Here is a 19891-nt window from a genome sequence, read left to right as displayed (position 1 = left end):
GGGGGGATAATTATCATGTATATAGACGGAACAGATTCACACTCCTCCTCTCCATCCAGAAATTTTCACAGGTAGGAAATGGGAGTTAAGGCATTCAAAAGGACAGTCAGTCCCAAACAGAAATCTCCAGACTGGAGGGAAATTCCAGCAGTGTAAACTTCCAATCATTCCATTCTAGTGGGCACTGTTCTCCACATGGAAACTTAATGATTTGTTTTTAAAGAAACTAGAATGATTTACCTCTTAATAAGATCTAATAGAAATTACATTTTATCTAAATTTCAATTTTCATAAAGCAGTCTTGAGTATTTTTTAAATAGAATCTTAAGAACAAGAACAAGAACAAACTTGATAACAAAAAATACAAGAAAACCCACACCTACAGTATAATACAGGTAGAGATTTAGACCTAAAAATAGACAGTCTGAACATCCCCATTGGCTGGTCAGGATTCCCTATATATTTCTATTTATATACCTACTTCCATGTTTCTAACTTCCTGCTTCAATCTCTATAAAAAGCTGTGGTATGTAACATGTGGGTGTTGTACTGTAGGTGCCTATTAAGGGGGCATGATTACACAGATAAGTATTATCTGTCAGGCCAGAAAATGTGAACCAGGATGTTGACACTTCACTGTAGTACATTAGATAAATCATATCAAACATCAAATAAATGCTCATTGTGTATTCTTACACTTTTTCTATATGATCTTATTTCTTTTGATTCATTTTTTTTAAAATAAGAAAATATCCACAATACACAAAGACTGACAAAACGTTTCATGTAAATGTAATTGGTAAAACAATTTTATAGAATAAACCAGGTTAAATGGACCCATATCTTCACCTGGAATTCAATTGTTTTCATTAACACATTTTACATAATTACGGACTTAAAATTGGATGTTGCAACAAATTAGACCATGTTGACCTTGTATATTGATTAAGGTCATTTCTTTTTAGGCAACTTTGTAGCATATTGTATCGATTCCATAGGAGCTTGACTATAGTGGCCTTGAATATCCAGGTGACTGAAGGTCATGCTAGTCCAGCAAGCAACTGATCATATCTCACATATTGTAGTTCTTATTTCATCATGTTTGTTGTATGTTAACATACCAGGTACTTTGATCAATGTGACACTGCTCAAGGTCATTCCTTTTTTGGGATTGTTGTAGTGGTGGCTGTCTGCTAACTAGATTCTGCATTATTCTAGGTATTTCTCTTTATAAAAGTTGTTAAAGCAGTTTAACGATTCTGACACCTATGACCTTGAAAATGCATCAAGGAAGCTAAGGAAAATTTCACTAAATCAAATGTTTTTTTAAGAAAAAATTTGTTTAAAGATGAATTTGACAGACCTCACACCATAGTATAGACTCAGCTCATATGGTGGTGCCAGTAAATCTAATAAAAAAACAGCAACAGATAATTACTTATAAATGTCTTTAATTTACACCATAGTTGAATGTTTTTTCTTAGGAAATCAGATATATACACACAAAAAACCAACATTTCAGTATCAGATACCGACATATATGGTTGTTTGAAATGAGGACACATGCTCATATGGTCTATTTACTTCTTTTATGATTTATATATTTCTCACCATAAATATACAATGTACAACAATCAGATAGTTTCACCTAAAAATAGATTCTAAAGAACCCTAAATCTTATATATAGCTACCATATGATGTTTTATCTTTGAATATTCACAAGACTTTAATTAAATGCTGTAAATAAGAGCAGAAGTGTAATATTTGTAGTATTACATCTGAAGATTAAAATCAAAACTTGACTTTTAACAAATATTTCAAGGAGTCAACAGATAAAAATAAGTTTGCTAAAGAACATTTACACTTCAAATTCTAAATTTCTTTCAGTTCTCTTTTTTCCCCTTAATGTTCTGTTATAGTAATTTGATGATGAATGGACATCTTAAATCATCAACACTAGATCTATTTTAACCATAATTTTATCTCATACTATGACTTGTCTTAGGAATGAAATTTATTTACCCTACTTAAAATTTAATCATGTCGCATACATATTATCCTCATTGACTAAAACGTATACAAATTCAATCATTCAATTTCTTCGACAATAACAACTTGATATTTATAAGGACAAATTAAAAAAAAAAAAAACACAGGAGAAACTGTACAGATATATAAAGGTTTATCTTTATAAAAACAGTACAATAAAATAAGTTTGACAAATAACAATCAGGAACCTTGTTAGATCCAACAGGAACGTTTCATGATCTACAAGGTCAGCACTTAACAACAAAGGGCGTCTACAACAACTGGATCAAAAGCTTGATCAGCTCTTTAAATTCTTAATTCACATAACATTACCATACAGCTGGTTTTTTTCAGGGGGCAAAATTTTTGTGATTTCAAGTTAAAACAAGATAATTAAATTTTGCAATTTAAATATATGTGGATATATATTTTTGATTTATGATATAAATGCAAGAAATCTGTATCATTTAACAAGTGATCTTTACCACGAACCTCTCCAGCACTTCAATCAACTGTAACTGTTGAAAACCATGTGAGAATAGGAGATGGCTGCATCAGCTAATTCTAAACCACTTAAAATTGCAAACAAAATTCACATGTGTCTTATTTTTTCACAAATTAAATTTTGTGATCCTGTAAATGCCCTGGGTAATAGCTAAAAAATTTCACCCCCATGAAAATATCTGGCTGTACATGTATTAGAAAATTGTTTAAAATAATCACAATAAAGTTGAATGTAAAAGTTTTACGAAAATCATGTCTTCTATGTCCCAGCTGAAAGACAATTGATATACTGACATTTATTATCTAATTGAGACGAATAATATCAATATATTAAATGTCTGTCATTCCTGAGGCAATATCATGGCCATAAAATAACATGGTATTTTGTTTGTCCTAATTCAGTTCATGAATTCACCACATGTTAACCTGTGTGAAGGCTTTCTCCACTGTTATAAATTTATATAGAAATTTCCCCAAGACCCACTTGATAACAAGAAACATAAACCATAATTTATGGTTTCATTTGCTGTTACACAGCTTCTTACGCCCAGACATAACTCTACAATTACCGCTAAAGCCAGAAACTGTTATAGCTATTTAGAACTAAATTTGTAGTCATATGACATATAGCACTATTTGAAGACAGAATAGATTCTCTACAATAATGGCGTGATGATCATCAGAGTTTTGAGATGTACACATTATACAAGAGGCAATGACAATTATCAGGACCTCGGGGCTATATACAGTAGTTAGGGGAGCAACTACAAGCATGTTTTTCATCAGACATCACTGGTCTCTTTGTGAAATGTTAGCAGAACTCTGAGCTTGGAAGACTCATTTACAACTTCACAATCTCAGTATATCAACACAATTCAATTTCATTATCAACCTTCTATTCAGCAGTAAAATCATGGAAATGATGCAAAGAAATTAATCACAGAATTACATAATTTTTGGTTTCAAGGTGTTTATCGATTTAAATATCGGAGTAGTAGCAAATTTTTATGTTGCCATGACAACAGTGAAACAGCTAATCATGAACACTACTTAGACACATCTCGGGGTCGTGTTTGAGCATCCACAAACATCACTGTAAGCAGGCATTAGGTTTTGGTTTATCTGTGACTCAACAACACAACCAGGTCACAGGGACCTACCCGCATGTGTGGAATGTGCGTACCACAGCCAGAGATTTCAGTCATACAGTGCATTGCTTCTATTCCTGGCTATTTTGATTACAAGCATTCGGATGTTTCCATTGGACAATACTTTTAACACTGCTTTATATAACATAAAGCAACAACACCTGTATTAAAATCTCTCTTTGTTGTGACATTTATCACCCTGATTGACTCAGTCCCTGTATTGCCTGATTGGTCTCATTGATGCTCATCACGTTCTCCATGGCAGCTACGTTGGGATCATAACTAATGTTGAGCAGATTGCCAGAAAGTCCCTCAATACTCTCAAACGACACGTTTGTTCCCTGGTCACCTAAATAGGTCTGCAACATGTTCACATCCAATGTCGCCCCACCTGCCTGGTCAGAGGCTGTTGCCCCAGACATCAAGCCTTGTTGCATAGAAACATCAGCAAGCAACACATTACTGCTAGAGTTGGTTTGCTGTACAACAGGTTGCTGATTCTGTGTCTGGAAGAGGTCAGCGAAGGATGTTGTAGAAGACTGCACCTGAACATTACCAGATTGTTGCTGTTGTTTCTGTATTGCTTCATGCTGCAGCTTATTCATTGCTAGCTGACGAAGGATTTCAAATTGCTGGTTTTCTGGGAGACTTGCCAGCTGCTGTCTTACTGATTCTGTCGGTGTAACTGTGACGCTACCCATGCCGGAGTTGTCAGCTGTTCGTACACTCATAGAGGAGGGAACTGTGGTGGGTGCCTCAGTCTGCATTGCTGAAGATCCAAGATTGTCAAAGGTATAGTTGGGCAAGTCAAAATCTGGAAAATACAACCAAAGATTTAGAGGTTTTATATACAAACCACAACATCAAAAATTCTTGATTTATAACCAGTGTTCTTCTATTATTTTCAATCCTTTCAGAAAATATAATACAGTATTTGTCCTGCAATAAGATAATAAGGCCAACACAACACCTCTGACCAAAAATTGGTGGAAAATAAAGTGGTGTTTATTTGAAACTCTACTGAGGACCACTTGATATATGTTGACTTATTGCCAAGCAAAGACGGTAACAACAGCGTTTCATAAAGGATGGACATGATTGAGACATTTCGCAGGAAATCTAAGATGAGTTTGTCTGCTTTGAAATGTCACATATCTTACATACAGCTTAAACAAATAGTCAACTCACTATTACTTTCTGGTTTTTCTTGTTTGATTCTCGATTTAGTGGCCTTCACCTTCAGCCTCTGTTTGATGTCGTCTTGTGATAAGGATTGAAAACCTTAAGAAGGAACATTTTTAATGAATTAGAAATATTTCAATAGTAAATACATCAATTTCATTTTTTGAAACATCTTATATCTATAGGTCATTTTCTAGACACTTTTATATTAAAATTCATTATCTTACTTAAGACACTTTCATCATTCATAATTAACTATCTTATTTCAGACTTCCTGTCAAAGATAATTCCTTCCAACTGGACGAATATTGCATTGTAAAAATATATTCAAATAAAGTGTACAGAAATTATTTCAGAAGTATCATCAGACCCTAATAATCCTGATAATTTGAAGTTTCACAACTTTCAGAACGTGGTCTGGATTTCTAAACTCCAAAGTTATAACACTTACTATCCCCAAACAGACCATAGCTGTTGAGTGTTTCTGCTTTACGCTTCCGTTTCTCAATCAACCGATCTGGATCTAAAACATTATCAAACATTATAATCAGAAATCTGTATTTATTATGGAGATGAGCTGGTCTCAGTATTTATTATGGAGATGGTCTCAGTATTTATTATGGAGATGAGCTGGTCTCAGTATTTATTATGGAGATGTCTCAGTATTTATTATGGAGATGTCTCAGTATTTATTATGGAGATGAGCTGGTCTCAGTATTTATTATGGAGATGTCTCAGTATTTATTATGGAGATGTCTCAGTATTTATTATGGAGATGAGCTGGTCTCAGTATTTATTATGGAGATGGTCTCAGTATTTATTATGGAGATGAGCTGGTCTCAGTATTTATTATGGAGATGTCTCAGTATTTATTATGGAGATGTCTCAGTATTTATTATGGAGATGTCTCAGTATTTATTATGGAGATTTCTCAGTATTTATTATGGAGATGTCTCAGTATTTATTATGGAGATGTCTCAGTATTTATTATGGAGATGTCTCAGTATTTATTATGGAGATGTCTCAGTATGTTCTTTAAAACATTAGCCCAAATAAACATCTCTTATTAGCCTGGATTAAACACACATTACCTGTAAATTGTCTATCGTTACACAGTTATCTACCTTCCAAACATGAACTGTCAATACTTGCCTAACACCAATATCTCAGAAGGTCCCAGTCGATTTATGACATTTGTTTTTGAAATATACTTCCCCATGACAAATAAGAAGGAATTTTCTTGTGTTTTTTTATACATGTTATCACTCCAAATCTTGCTTAGGACCCATAATTCCCTTGTGATACTAACAATGTGAATCTAACCTAAGCACTGGATCCAAACCTTCAACAAACTTACCAGGATCTTCCGGCATGTATGTGAAAGGAATAGGATCACTAGTTTCTGTGTCATTCAAGCGTTTTAACTGCATTTTCACCTCGACTGGTCTTGTGATGAAGATGTCCTTGTATGGTGGTGTTTTAAACACGATGGCGTACTGCAATAAAGAACAATTACAGAATATTTAGCCCAACTATTACTTAGATATTAAGAATGTTCTGAAATCCATTCAGTAAAAAGCAGTTACAAAACCAACAGAAAATTGAAGTCACCTGTAAAATCATCATCAGAAAAAATATGGTCCATGTACAAGATTTGAAATGCTTCTGTTAAACTAATGGAGTATTATCTAGGAAATTTAGGAAATCAGGTGCTTCAAGCTCTAAACAGTCAATAATGAATATGAGTAAGTCAACAGCAAACTGATTTAATTCAATGTTTCAGTATTTAAAGTTTTTTACAGAGATATACATAATGGATATGTTACAATTTTACTTCCAAGGTATTATTTCTCTAACTTCTCTAACAGGATTTAAATGAACATCAAGAGATTAAGTATTCAAATCTACATTTAAATTTTTACAAGATACACAGACTTCTGAATACAAATATCCTTAACTTTTTTTAAAGTACTATCAAAACAACTGCATTTACCTGTCTATGAATGTCATTTTGACTGAAGTCTCCATAGTCCTCCCACTCGACCAGAGACTCATTGGCATCATTTTCCTTGTAAAATCGAATTCCAATATCCTCTGGAGAATAAAAGAGCTTTCCATTACATTACAAATATATACTGTATACACAGAAACAATCACCTTTGATTATTTTACCCCCTCTGATTAAAATATTAGTATTCACCCCGTGTCAAATTCGTCAAAAAGCATATTATCATACATTGCAGCAATAAATTAAATTTTCTGTCAACATTTCATTTTTGTCTCATTGAAGAGAGGACAAAATGGTTGAAAGTTCAATTGTAGCCAAAATTTCACTGCATAAAGCTTACAGAATCACGTAATGAAACACGTTTTAGCAGCATTCACAAAATTAATAAATATGTGGCAGCTATTTTTTCCAGCATCGTTTATGGTGTAGTATTTGATCTCCAAACTTGAACCTTTGTGAAATAAATCTCTATAATACACGAGTAAGATATATAAATTTGAAACTAACAACTTAAACAGAAAAAGTATTATCCTCTCATCATTTCTTATTAATCTTATTAATCACATGACCTTCGTACAAGATTTCAGGTGAGGATCCTAATTGTTGTTTCAAGATGGAGAACTGACCTTGTGATCTATAACAGCACTACCAGCAGGTTGCTTACCTCTGTTAATTTTCTCACACAACAAAAACACCTCGTCTCCTCCCTTGGCCTTTCCTGAGGATTTGTCTACACGACATATCACAAGTTCATTTAAGGCCTCTACAATGACAAAAGAACAACAGTTTAGGATGTATGCTACATTATTGTTTTGTGCATCTCCTTCTCACAAGAGTTCCAATTTCGGAAATCGTTGTAATATCTTTAATCAATTTGATCTTGGGAACTTAAGATAATCAAGCCAAATAGCTCAAACAACTGAAAAAAAACCTTATAGTCATTGATTGTAGTTTAAAATATTTAGGGTAACTCTTAATAAGCCAATAATAAAATATCTACTGTAAGAGTATCACATTTATCCCGTATAAGCTGAAGGGATTAACAAAACATGTTTGAGTGGATTTATTACAGGGAAATGAAATAGTATCCGACATATCTGCACTGCTGAAAATGTTAGGGGTGGGCTTATCACCAGACGTGGGCCTATTTGTTGGTAAATATAATGTATAGCCTGAAACATCCCATTCAACCTATCAGATTGATGACCTACTTTTGTCATGGATGGGAAGGGAGACTACTGGAGGTACAATTCTGGATATCTTCCCCGATTCGTCTGGCAGAAATACTTGGAAACAGAGTCTCACTACATTCAGATCAATGTTTCCAGCCTTGTTCATGTGTTTAAAGCCACCTGCAAGGAAAAACAACAATCAGAAAAAAAAATGAAACAGGAAAGGCTGATATATACAATACAATGACCGTTATATAATCAGTGCCTTTCATTAAAGCTCCAAAATATATCAATTTCACAGATAATTTTCATAGCTACATATCTATTCTTGCTTTGTTTCCAATTCATTGTACAAATACTAACAAAAACATTGATACCAAATTTTCATGATATCTAAGAGAGAAAGAAATTGAATTTAAACTAGGAACATTTAAAAATCAAAATAAAAATTGAATAGAGACAATATGAATTTTCTTTTCCACAAATTATTGAAATAGGATAGAAAATCAAGTTACTCAGACACAGATAAATGATATGTAGATACTTACTCTGATATGGATCAACATTAATTTCTTTCCTCTGCTTCAAGTTATTTTCAACATCCTTCTTTTTCGCACACTGAATTCCAAGGTGAGGAAAACTAGAACAAAAAATTGATGATATCAAGTATACATATTTTTAATATACATTATTTTATTATTTGTAATATCGCAAAGATAAATTTCTTCAAAAGAAGAAGTGAAGATATTTATATCTTTTTTATTTTATAATATAAGGTATGATTACATTGCAAACCTCCTGCTTTTAGAGAGAGATTGCTGTAGCTAACTTACTGTTCAAAGTATTTAGGAAAAACATCTAACGTATCCTAATTACCTGATAGTGCTTGTGTCTTTAACCTTAAGTGTACACACTCCCCGTTTACAATCACGTCCCACGAGATTGTGAGGATGAGGCTCATATGGTGAATCCTTGGTTACACAGGATACCACTACGACAGCTGTCCCAGTGTAGTTCATAATCTGTGTTATTACAAGACATTTATTGTAATGACATTTGTCAAAATATCAGCACTCAAAACTCAAAAATGAAAAACTTTTATTGAGGTTTGGTCAGCACTAGATGAACCCCTTACAAAATGAGTCAACAGCACAAAATTTATTTACTTAATAAATTGTATTAACAAATCTCTAAAAGTCAGTGAAAAAATTGATCTTACTTTGATTGTTGGAAAGGTCTTCCTCTCGGCACTGCTTTTGTCTCCTGGAATACTTCCAGCAGATCTTCCCTCGCATTCATAACGGAATCGCAGTCCTCTTTGTTTTGGCTGTTCAGTAATTTCCACATACACACCATCGGGTGTAGTCTGCTTTGTGCCTGCACGACTGCCTAACCGATTGGATGTTCGCGAGCTGCCTGCTTTGGCCTGATTATGACCTCCGTAACTCTCATTGGTGGGCATCGCTGACAAGGGAGGTTGAACTGGTAGATAAGAAATAATAACATTCCTTAAAATATGTACAGTAAAAATTCATTAAATGTTTAAATCAAATTTTTGAAATAAAAAAAAATTAGATAAATAAAATTATCCATTGGACAGACATAAGCAAATGCAGTGTAAAGTGCAGGACTGGTAACATCTAATTCTAACTCTTAATTGATTGTTCTGTAGCCTGTTTTAATGCAGAAGTTAATGATGTGTTACACATACCATTCACTTACTGATTGGTTGGTTTGTATACTGATTCCAAACAGTGGTAAATAAAGTGTAACATAACCCATACTTACTAACTGCTGTTGATGGGCTATTCTGTCAGTTAATTCAGTACCAGATTTGATCATGTGTAGCGTTGTCTACAAACTTACTTGATTAGCTGCTCTGTTAACTGACTTGGTATAAGAATCAATCATGTGTAACAACATCTGATTTACTTACTGTTAACTGACTGGTCTGTCAGCTGATTCAGTATGGACGTGTCAGTAATGTTATCCATATTGAGTTTGCCTTCGTTGATAAGTTGCTGTAATTCACTACTCGTGATCTGAATTTCGTCCGTAAAATTAGGTCCTGAAAGAAAAAATAATGCTACACATTAACCAAGCTTTGATGACATTTGTAACGACTTAACATCATCAAACATTAAAAAAACCTAGACTCCAAATACCACAACATGTGGGATTTTGTTGAGAGCGAATGTGAAAGAAAAGGGAAAATACACATTCCTGTAGAGGGCTCCGACCAGGAATCGAACCTGGACCTTGGGTGTGATAATCGTCAGTGGAATATCAGATACCATATTTAACACTATGTACAATCAACACAACAAGTCAGCTCAGTGACAGAGATGACTGACCAATCAGGTGAGTGACAGAAATCGTATTTAACACTATGTACAATCCACACCAACGTGTCAGCTGAATGATAGAGACAGTACTTAATACTATGTACAATCCACACTAACGTGTCAGCTGAATGATAGAGACAGTACTTAATACTATGTACAATCCACACTAACGTGTCAGCTGAATGACAGAGACAGTACTTAATACTATGTACAATCCACACCAACGTGTCAGCTGAATGACAGAGACAGTACTTAATACTATGTGCAATCCACACCAACGTGTCAGCTGAATGACAGAGACAGTACTTAATACTATGTACAATCCACAGGCACTCGAGGCCAGGATATTATTTTTTAAACATTGATTTTTGTTTTAGCACTCATGACTGACGTTATTTAAACGAAATATCAGCAGAATTCAAGTTTATGTGCCGGTTGACAAATCCGAGGTCCACGGTCATTAAAAATACACAAGGCAAGCAACTCCAGATTTTAAAAAATCGACCCCTCGCTTGGAAACTGGCTCAAAAAAAGTAGTTATGATAAGTTCCTTGTAAAACAATATGTATCCGTAGGTAGTGTGTATATTTACCTTTTATTTGGTGCATAACATTACAGGCAACGAGAAATTCACAATACGTACATGAGATTAACATCTCAATAACCGGAGATTTTATCGTCCATGTAATTATCTTTGACGGAAGTAACATGCCATTTCAAGGGCGGTCACTCCGACTTTTTGGGAGAGGAGTTCCGGATAGCACTATACCAGTGAACAGGTAAGAAAGATTCCGATGTCATTACGCGCATAACTTCAAAATAGATATTTTTATTTCTACAAATACATTTGCGGGGATGGAAAAATAATGGCTGGGCAAAGAAAGTCCACATTTGCCAACTCGGATACAAATATCATGGTAAGGGATTATACAGAATGCATCAACTTTCAATCAAGCTGGCGGTAATGAGAATTTTTTTTTCAAAAAAACAAAAAAAAATAAGAAAAAAATCATGCAGATAATGAAAAAAGGGCGCAATTTATGAAAAATATCGTGGGGGAAATATATTAACTTTGAAATTGGAAATTAAATGATTTTTTCCATAGTGATTATTGTCAAGTTATTGAGAATATTTGAAAAGAAATACATATTACTTATTAACCAGGAGGCCCAAAGGGCTTGTATTGCTACAGGTACTGTATGTTTTGGCAAACATCCATACAATGGACTTCCTGACCAAATATCATGACCCAAGGCCTTTTTGGTTATCAGAAGATGTTATTTAAGGGTTTATCCATGACCTTGAATATAATGTCAAAGTAATATCTTTTCTCAAACTTTGTTGCCCTTCACCCAAGAAACATTTTAACAAACATCATGATCCCTGGACTTTTGGTTAATCGGAATAAGTCGTTTAAAAAATCAACACATTGGACCAAAGTGACCTTGAATAAAGGTCAATGTATTTTTTTTGCTGCAAACGGTGTAGGGCTTTATCTAAGGAACGATATTTTTCATAAATTGCGCCTCTTTTCAAATATTCTCAATAACTTGACAAAAATCACTATGGAAAAAATCATTTAATTTCCAATTTCTAAGTTAATATATTTCCCCCACGATATTTTTCTAAATTGCGCCTCTTTTCAAATATTCTCAATAACTTGACAAAAATCACTATGGAAAAAATCATTTAATTTCCAATATCTAAGTTAATATATTCCCCCCACGATATTTTTCATAAATTGCGCCCTTTTTTCATTATCTGCATGATTTTTTTCTTATTTTTTTTTTTTTTTTTTTGAAAAAAAAATTCTCATTACCGCCAGCTTGATTGAAAGTTGATGCATTCTGTATAATCCCTTACCATGATATTTGTATCCGAGTTGGCAAATGTGGACTTTCTTTGCCCAGCCATTATTTTTCCATCCCCGCAAATGTATTTGTAGAAATAAAAATATCTATTTTGAAGTTACGCGCGTAATGACATCGGAACCTTTCTTACCTGTTCACTGGTATAGTGCTATCCGGAACTCCTCTCCCAAAAAGTCGGAGTGACCGCCCTTGAAATGGCATGTTACTTCCGTCAAAGATAATTACATGGACGATAAAATCTCCGGTTATTGAGATGTTAATCTCATGTACGTATTGTGAATTTCTCGTTGCCTGTAATGTTATGCACCAAATAAAAGGTAAATATACACACTACCTACGGATACATATTGTTTTACAAGGAACTTATCATAACTACTTTTTTTGAGCCAGTTTCCAAGCGAGGGGTCGATTTTTTAAAATCTGGAGTTGCTTGCCTTGTGTATTTTTAATGACCGTGGACCTCGGATTTGTCAACCGGCACATAAACTTGAATTCTGCTGATATTTCGTTTAAATAACGTCAGTCATGAGTGCTAAAACAAAAATCAATGTTTAAAAAATAATATCCTGGCCTCGAGTGCCTGTGGTACAATCCACACTAACGTGTCAGCTGAATGACAGAGACAGTACTTAATACTATGTACAATCCACACCAACGTGTCAGCTGAATGACAGAGACAGTACTTAATACTATGTACAATCCACACCAACGTGTCAGCTGAATGACAGAGACAGTACTTAATACTATGTACAATCCACACCAACGTGTCAGCTGAATGACAGAGACAGTACTTAATACTATGTACAATCCACACCAACGTGTCAGCTGAATGACAGAGACAGTACTTAATACTATGTACAATCCACACCAACGTGCCAGATAAAAATAAAATAGTAAAATGAATAAAAATTGATGTATTTTTCCAACTAACTTTGTTAATATTTGATATATCAATGGAAACCATATTTTTTTTCTTTCTTTTCGGAAAAAAAAAATCATATTTCATAATGTCTCTTACTTATTATTTTTTTTTATTTTTAAAATTCTGCACTCATGCCACAAACAAAATCTCCTGTCTGAACCATGAGAAAACTTTACACATGGGTAGTCCAAAGGGTTTTGACTATCTATACACAAATTATGGATAGATAGTCAGAGCCCATCAGATTAACACATTGGGATGTCATGACCAAAATGTTGTCAGAGTTCAGTAATAACTATAGGATTTTTTCAACAAGACCAGAACATCATTTCTAAAATTTTCACAAGTTCCATTACTAGAGATATAGTGAATCTTCTAAATTTGAGCGAGTCCCGCAATGTACCAGTATATCAAATGCCTAATGTCTGGTGCTAGGGACAGACAAAACTTGAGTCAGATGTCCATCAAAATGTCCAACATCTGGTTTATGGACCACACAAAACTTGAGTCAGATGTCCATCAAAATGTCCAACATCTGGTTTATAGACCAGACAAAACTTGAGTCAGATGTCCATCAAAATGTCCAACATCTGGTTTATGGACCAGACAAAACTTGAGTCAGATGTCCATCAAAATATCCAACATCTGGTTTATGGACCACACAAAACTTGAGTCAGATGTCCATCAAAATGTCCAACATCTGGTTTATGGACCACACAAAACTTGAGTTAGATGTCCATCAAAATATATAATGTCTGGTGCAGGGGCAAGAGGAAACTTGAGTTAGATGTCCATCAAAATGTCAAACATCTCATTTATGGACCAGACAAAACGTGAGTTAGATGTCCATCAAAATGTCAAACATCTCATTTATGGACCACACAAAACTTGAGTTCGATGTCCGTCAAAATGTCTTGCACCTGGTGAAGGAACCCAAACTTATTCTTGACCTAATATTGTTTTAATATTTTAGTGATCCCATCATCCCTTATCAACTGGTTGTCATGTATAAACAGCCTTGAGTCTATAGTGTTTTTATCTTCAATGTGTCATTAATTTGTAAATTAAATCAGATACCTGTTTACTAAGTTTGATAGGTTCCTTATGAAATTTGACAATGACATCTTTGGGTGACAAGTCTCACCTGTTTTCTTGTGATGATTTACACCCTACTGGTAGATCTTTGTCTTTAACGTTGAATAAATTTAGCAGCAGTTTATATGTAAATAAGCGTGATCTATATAGTAACTCTGTATTGTCACGTCTTCCGGATTTACCAAGATTACTCAATAATGGTAAACACATTGTATTATTCATATCAAATGAAAAGGCAGTATAGCGTGTTCATGCATGTGGTTACAAGTAGTAAATATGAACTCATAGATCGTGTACAGTTCTTCCTGTATCAGTTTCATATCTAATCACAAATAGTTGTCAACATTTTGCAGCAAGGAGTATTGCCCCGGTAAACCCGCCCCGCATTCTACGTCATTTCACTTGACTTCCCCTTGGTTTTTCCACCATGATATGACGTCCACTTGCCGAGGACACGAGCAAGAAATTCCCATCTACAAATGATTACAAATCACAAAACTCGCAGAAACGATGAATTAGTTATTAAATAAGAGCGAAATTATTTCTATCAATATGCGTTTCTCTCGATGTCACAAGTCATGGTAGTTAGTTTTCACAACATGGCGACTGAAAACATCGCCGCTATATCCAACCAAAATAACGCTTTGCACCGCTTGCCGCGCGTGATTTTGCAATTTCACAACAAATTATTCTGAACAAACTTACCGAAATCCATGCTGTAGAAGTATCCTATATTCTTGTCCCGTGGAACTAGGTTGTAAAGTGGTGAGGGCTTCCCAAAGATTAGCTAAAATCACTCCAGAACCAAGTTGAGAAGTATGTTGTACAGCCTGAAAAATTCCAGGAGGACGTCAACTTCTAAAAATAGATTACGGGGAAACACACATCCCGATCAAAATATGGCGTTTTGATTGGATAAAAATGACTCGGCAATCTCCGACAAATAAGAGGGGTCGTTTCAAAAGCCGTTTATTATGAATTCTCGAAGACCCAAATTATAGACTACTATAGTACCATTTTTTCCCCATTCAAAATGAAAACATGTTAAAGATTGTGCTATAGAAATATAAATAATTTTGAAGTAATCAAATATACTTAGCGAAAATTAATAGATGCACAAAGAAAAGTAACATTAACTTGCAAACAATCCTTTTTTGCAGACATTTATTTATTTTCATAAAAGGCTTCTTGACATTTTTCGCTATTGATTTACCAGTAATAATACTACTACCTATTTTAATTTCCTGTGCTTGTTTGCAATACTATCTTGACCGGCTTGTTTCATCTAATAATCCCAAAGGAACTAAAGTATCCTCTCTCGGCATTTATTATCCAAGTTGCTGTAACAATATTTTTACAGTGTATCCTGTATTTTATATGCTCTTCTACTATGTATACTTTGTTACAATGTTTTGTAATCATGTATACTTTGTTACAATGTTTTGTAATCATGTATACTTTGTTACAATGTTTTGTAATCATGTATACTTTGTTACAATGTTTTGTAATCATGTATACTTTGTTACAATGTTGTGTAATCATGTATACTTTGTTACAATGTTTTGTAATCATGTATACTTTGTTACAATGTTGTGTAATCATGTATACTTTGTTACAATGTTTTGTAATCATGTATACTTTGTTACAATGTTTTGTAATCATGTATACTTTGTTACAATGTTTTGTAATCATGTATACTTTGTTACAATGTTTTGTAATCATGTATACTTTGTTACAATGTTTTGTAATCATGTATACTTTGTTACAATGTTTTGTAATCACGTATACTTTGTTACAATGTTTTGTAATCATGTATACTTTGTTACAATGTTTTGTAATTATGTATACTTTGTTACTATGATCTATTATGTGTTGATATGTTCTGTAATTATGTAAACTCTGTTACTGTTTTATTATACTATATGAACACTTTGTTACTATGTTTTGTTACTAGGTATACCTTGTTACTATATACACATTGTTACTATGTGTATACTTTGTCCCTTTGCCCTCTTACATAGTGCACATTTTGTAACTGTACTTTAACTATGTATGTATATATATATTTTAAAGTTTTATGATCGTCATAGTGATCTCATTGAGAAATATTCTATTTCTTTGTGCGACAGAACACTAAACGTGTTTGGTGCTCGTTGGTTTGCCGGTAAGTTCCGTTGTTGTATACCTTGTTCTCATTTGACAACGTCAAATTACTTACTTGAATTGACCAGGGTTCACATGGCGGGTGACGTCGATGAAGCAGAAGACGCTTACTATTCCGGAACACCTGGTCTTGTTATTATACTCCGTTAAAATTTTTCTTTAGTTTATATTTTGCCATAGGTTTATGGAATTTGAGTTTGAATTATGATCATGTTGCCATGTTGGTATTTTCTTGATGTTGTCTCTCACTATGTATACTTTGTTACTATGTGTAGGTCGATATTTTGCCAATGTTCTGTCACAATGTATATTATGTCAATGTTCTGTCACTGTGTATATTTTGTTACTATTTTCTGTTACTATATATATATGTGTGTGTAGCTATTACAATATATACTTTGTTACTAATTTCTGTTATTATGTATACTTTGTCAATGTTCTGTTACTATATATATATGTGTGTGTGTGTGTGTGTGTGTGTGTGTGTGTGTGGCTATTACTATATATACTTTGTTACTAATTTCTGTTATTATGTATATTTTGTCAATGTTCTGTTACTATATATATATATATGTGTGTGTGTGTGTGTGTGTGTGTGTGTGTAGATATTACTATGCATACATTTTACTATGACCTGTAATTATGTACAATTTGTTACCGTGTTTGCTTTATTTCTATTTTCTGAACCTGTTTATACTTTGTTCTGTTACTATATACATATGTGTTTGTGAAACCTTTATAATCTAAACATTAGTTGAGACAGTCCCCACAGCGGAAATACTCGGAGATACACGGAGAGACATCGGATGTGTACGTAGGCATGAGCAATGGAAAAACCTAAATCTTCACGGAAAAACCAGAAAACTGTGTAATGTTGATATAAATATAAAATATTCGCTTCACGCAAATTGTTAACGATAATTACATTAACACGGTGTGAATTTTCACGAATGATAGTTATTTGCAAAATAAATTCATAGAACGTTAATAACTGATACGGTCATGATAATAAGCATGAGCAAAGGATGAAAATAAAAACTAGAAAAATCTTGGGGATTTTATTTCAAATTTCTTCTCTAAGAGTGACGTCACGCTTCTGACAAGTACATATTTCTTAACACCAATAAGAGCTAGATGTGTGTGAACTCTGTCTTTAATAATCTAGTCATATATCCTTCAACAGTGTTTGTTTTTTCATTTATTTTTTTAAAATTAAATTAAATGCTCGATATTGTTTCTTTAAGTAAGTAAGTTTCAATGATACAGGTGTATTACGCAATCTTGTGAAATTGCAGTTAACGTTACAACAATGAAACTCTGTTTTGTGATATCTTAAGTTTTTTAACAATGTTATTAATAAAAGACAGACAAAAATAAAACTATTTGATAGATATGCCAACTTAAAGGAATCCCAATATTCCAAAGAATATATATTATATACAGAAGTACAACAACTATGCGATAGCTAGTGTAACGGCGGTTTTGTGGTGTTTTCGTTATTATTAGTAACAGCGTATTTATGTATATATATAACACAAGTAATAAATCTAAAAATAAATACATGTAGATAATCAATCAATCAATCAGTCGATCGATCGATCAAACAATCAATCAATCAATCAATCAATCAATCAATCCGTCACCGTTTCCATGGTCACGTATAATGACGACGTAATTGGCACCGGTTGGATGTAATTTCTCTTTCTGATAAATTTACTTTGTTCTAAAATATTATACCTTGTTGACTAGCTGGCAAATGGCAAGGGATCTTCTGTATAAATATATTCGTTTTTAATTGTACGGAAGAAAAATATCTACAGGTTTGTCGAATAAATTGTGTGCTTTTCCACGTGATTAAACACACACACATATACATATATATATATATATATAAAGAAACATTTCTGACAGTTGTTTATATATAGATCGTTAGATATATATATCGCCACCTTTACCGTGTAAGCTGTACTCGGAAGACTGTACAAGTTTTTTTTAAGAAGTCAGGATTTCTCGGAATAAACACCCCTGATTAACCTATCAGCGTCTTCCTTATCAAAGCTTGGATTCTATCGAATCAGCTAAGAAGATATGAAAACATTCGGCGTTATTTTTCTTTTTAAATAACATATTATTAAAAGGTGTTTCCCCAGCAGTATGCGCATGCCTATCAGAGAATTAATGAATACAAATGAGCGTGCATTACTAGTGAGTAACTATATGCTATAAGGTATACCATCCTTTGATAATTTGGCACGTTGTCAGTGTCATATTTTTGCCACTATACAGGTAACAGTGTACCTGTTTTGTTTTTGGGCGCAATATCAGCTATTTGGTGTATATTTCGTCATACGGGTGCAGGTGTGATTTCGTTAAAGCAGCGATAATTAAGTTTGTGTAAGCCTTATTTGGCGATGTATATAGTGCTACCATACTGAAGTATTCTGCCGAAGGCTTCCAGCAGTCACTCTTAACGGCCACCTTATACTTTTCACTGATGACATTCGTTACATACACTACCAAAACGCAGAATGTTGAAGTAGGGAAAAGAAACTACCAATTGCGTAGACTCCAAAGCCTTCCTCGCATGTGCGAACGCTCAAGTAGAGACCAAAAATGAGACGGCGTCAAGAGATACATTAGGAAACAGAAAAATTCCTCAGCAAAGAGGGAAAATATTAAGATCCCAAATTCAGTGGCCTCTTGCGATGTGGACAGCAGGTATAATTCTTACGTCCTACCTGTACTTGTAGACGGAGATTTTTTCTTGCAAAAAAATATATATAGCGTATATTCTTTTAAACGTTACTTTACTTAACATTGATTTTTTTTGTTACAGTGGAGATTTGAAAAGTAAATAAACAATAAATAAACGATGAAAAATGTATAGAAGTACTATTGCTAATCGATAAATCCTCTAAGTCTGCTATAATGATATTTCTACAGAACATGAGCACTACGGCAAACATAGACAACGTTTACTCAAGGAGTAGTTTTGATCAAATATTGAATCTTTTTTTTATACCTTCTGTTCATATCTTTAATGATAGGAATCTGGTGTTAACATGACTGATGACTGTAAAAATAAAAGTCTTATTTTTTTCTGTCTTTACCTTATAAAATAATGATTTTGGCTTTTCATATAATGCATAAATTATACTCAATTTCTATTCTTTTCTGAAACGTACCTTGATCTAAAAAAATGGATGGGACTTGGTTATGTTTTAAACGAGGTGGTTTGTCCTAAAACTGGACTCATTTTTTTTCTTTTTGCACGTGATGATATTTGTACAAGTGTTACTAACTATAATCGTGGAAAAAACTCGATAAAAAAACTAAAAAGGATTTTAAATTCTTTGGATTTTCACACTACATTAAATATTCTGTAAAGTGTGTGGACTAGAGGTCACCTGTCCACTACCCAAGTTTTAGCACTGTCATCGTGTACCGGGCAC

The 19891-nt window shown here is 33.6% G+C and overlaps 1 protein-coding gene across 1 annotated transcript; it reads right to left on the bottom strand.

The window, feature by feature from the left end:
• Positions 1-1434: 1434 nt before the first annotated feature.
• On the bottom strand, positions 1435-15099 carry LOC132549969 (putative transcription factor p65 homolog). The gene is made up of 12 exons (XM_060213960.1): positions 14982-15099; positions 9980-10111; positions 9263-9525; positions 8920-9065; positions 8592-8683; positions 8083-8223; positions 7536-7634; positions 6857-6957; positions 6221-6359; positions 5315-5386; positions 4870-4962; positions 1435-4495 (listed from the first exon to the last, which is right to left on the bottom strand). The coding sequence occupies exons 1-12, from the start codon at positions 14989-14991 to the stop codon at positions 3876-3878; spliced, it is 1908 nt and encodes a 635-aa protein (XP_060069943.1). The 5' UTR covers positions 14992-15099; the 3' UTR covers positions 1435-3875.
• Positions 15100-19891: the final 4792 nt, after the last annotated feature.

The sequence above is a fragment of the Ylistrum balloti genome, unplaced genomic scaffold (assembly GCF_031769215.1).
Source record: "Ylistrum balloti isolate Yb309-2 unplaced genomic scaffold, AGI_CSIRO_Ybal_v1 Utg370094, whole genome shotgun sequence".
Classification (NCBI taxonomy): Eukaryota; Metazoa; Mollusca; class Bivalvia; order Pectinida; family Pectinidae; genus Ylistrum; species Ylistrum balloti.
Note: the sequence above shows the minus strand (reverse complement) of the source record. Positions and strands in the feature narration are given on the sequence as shown.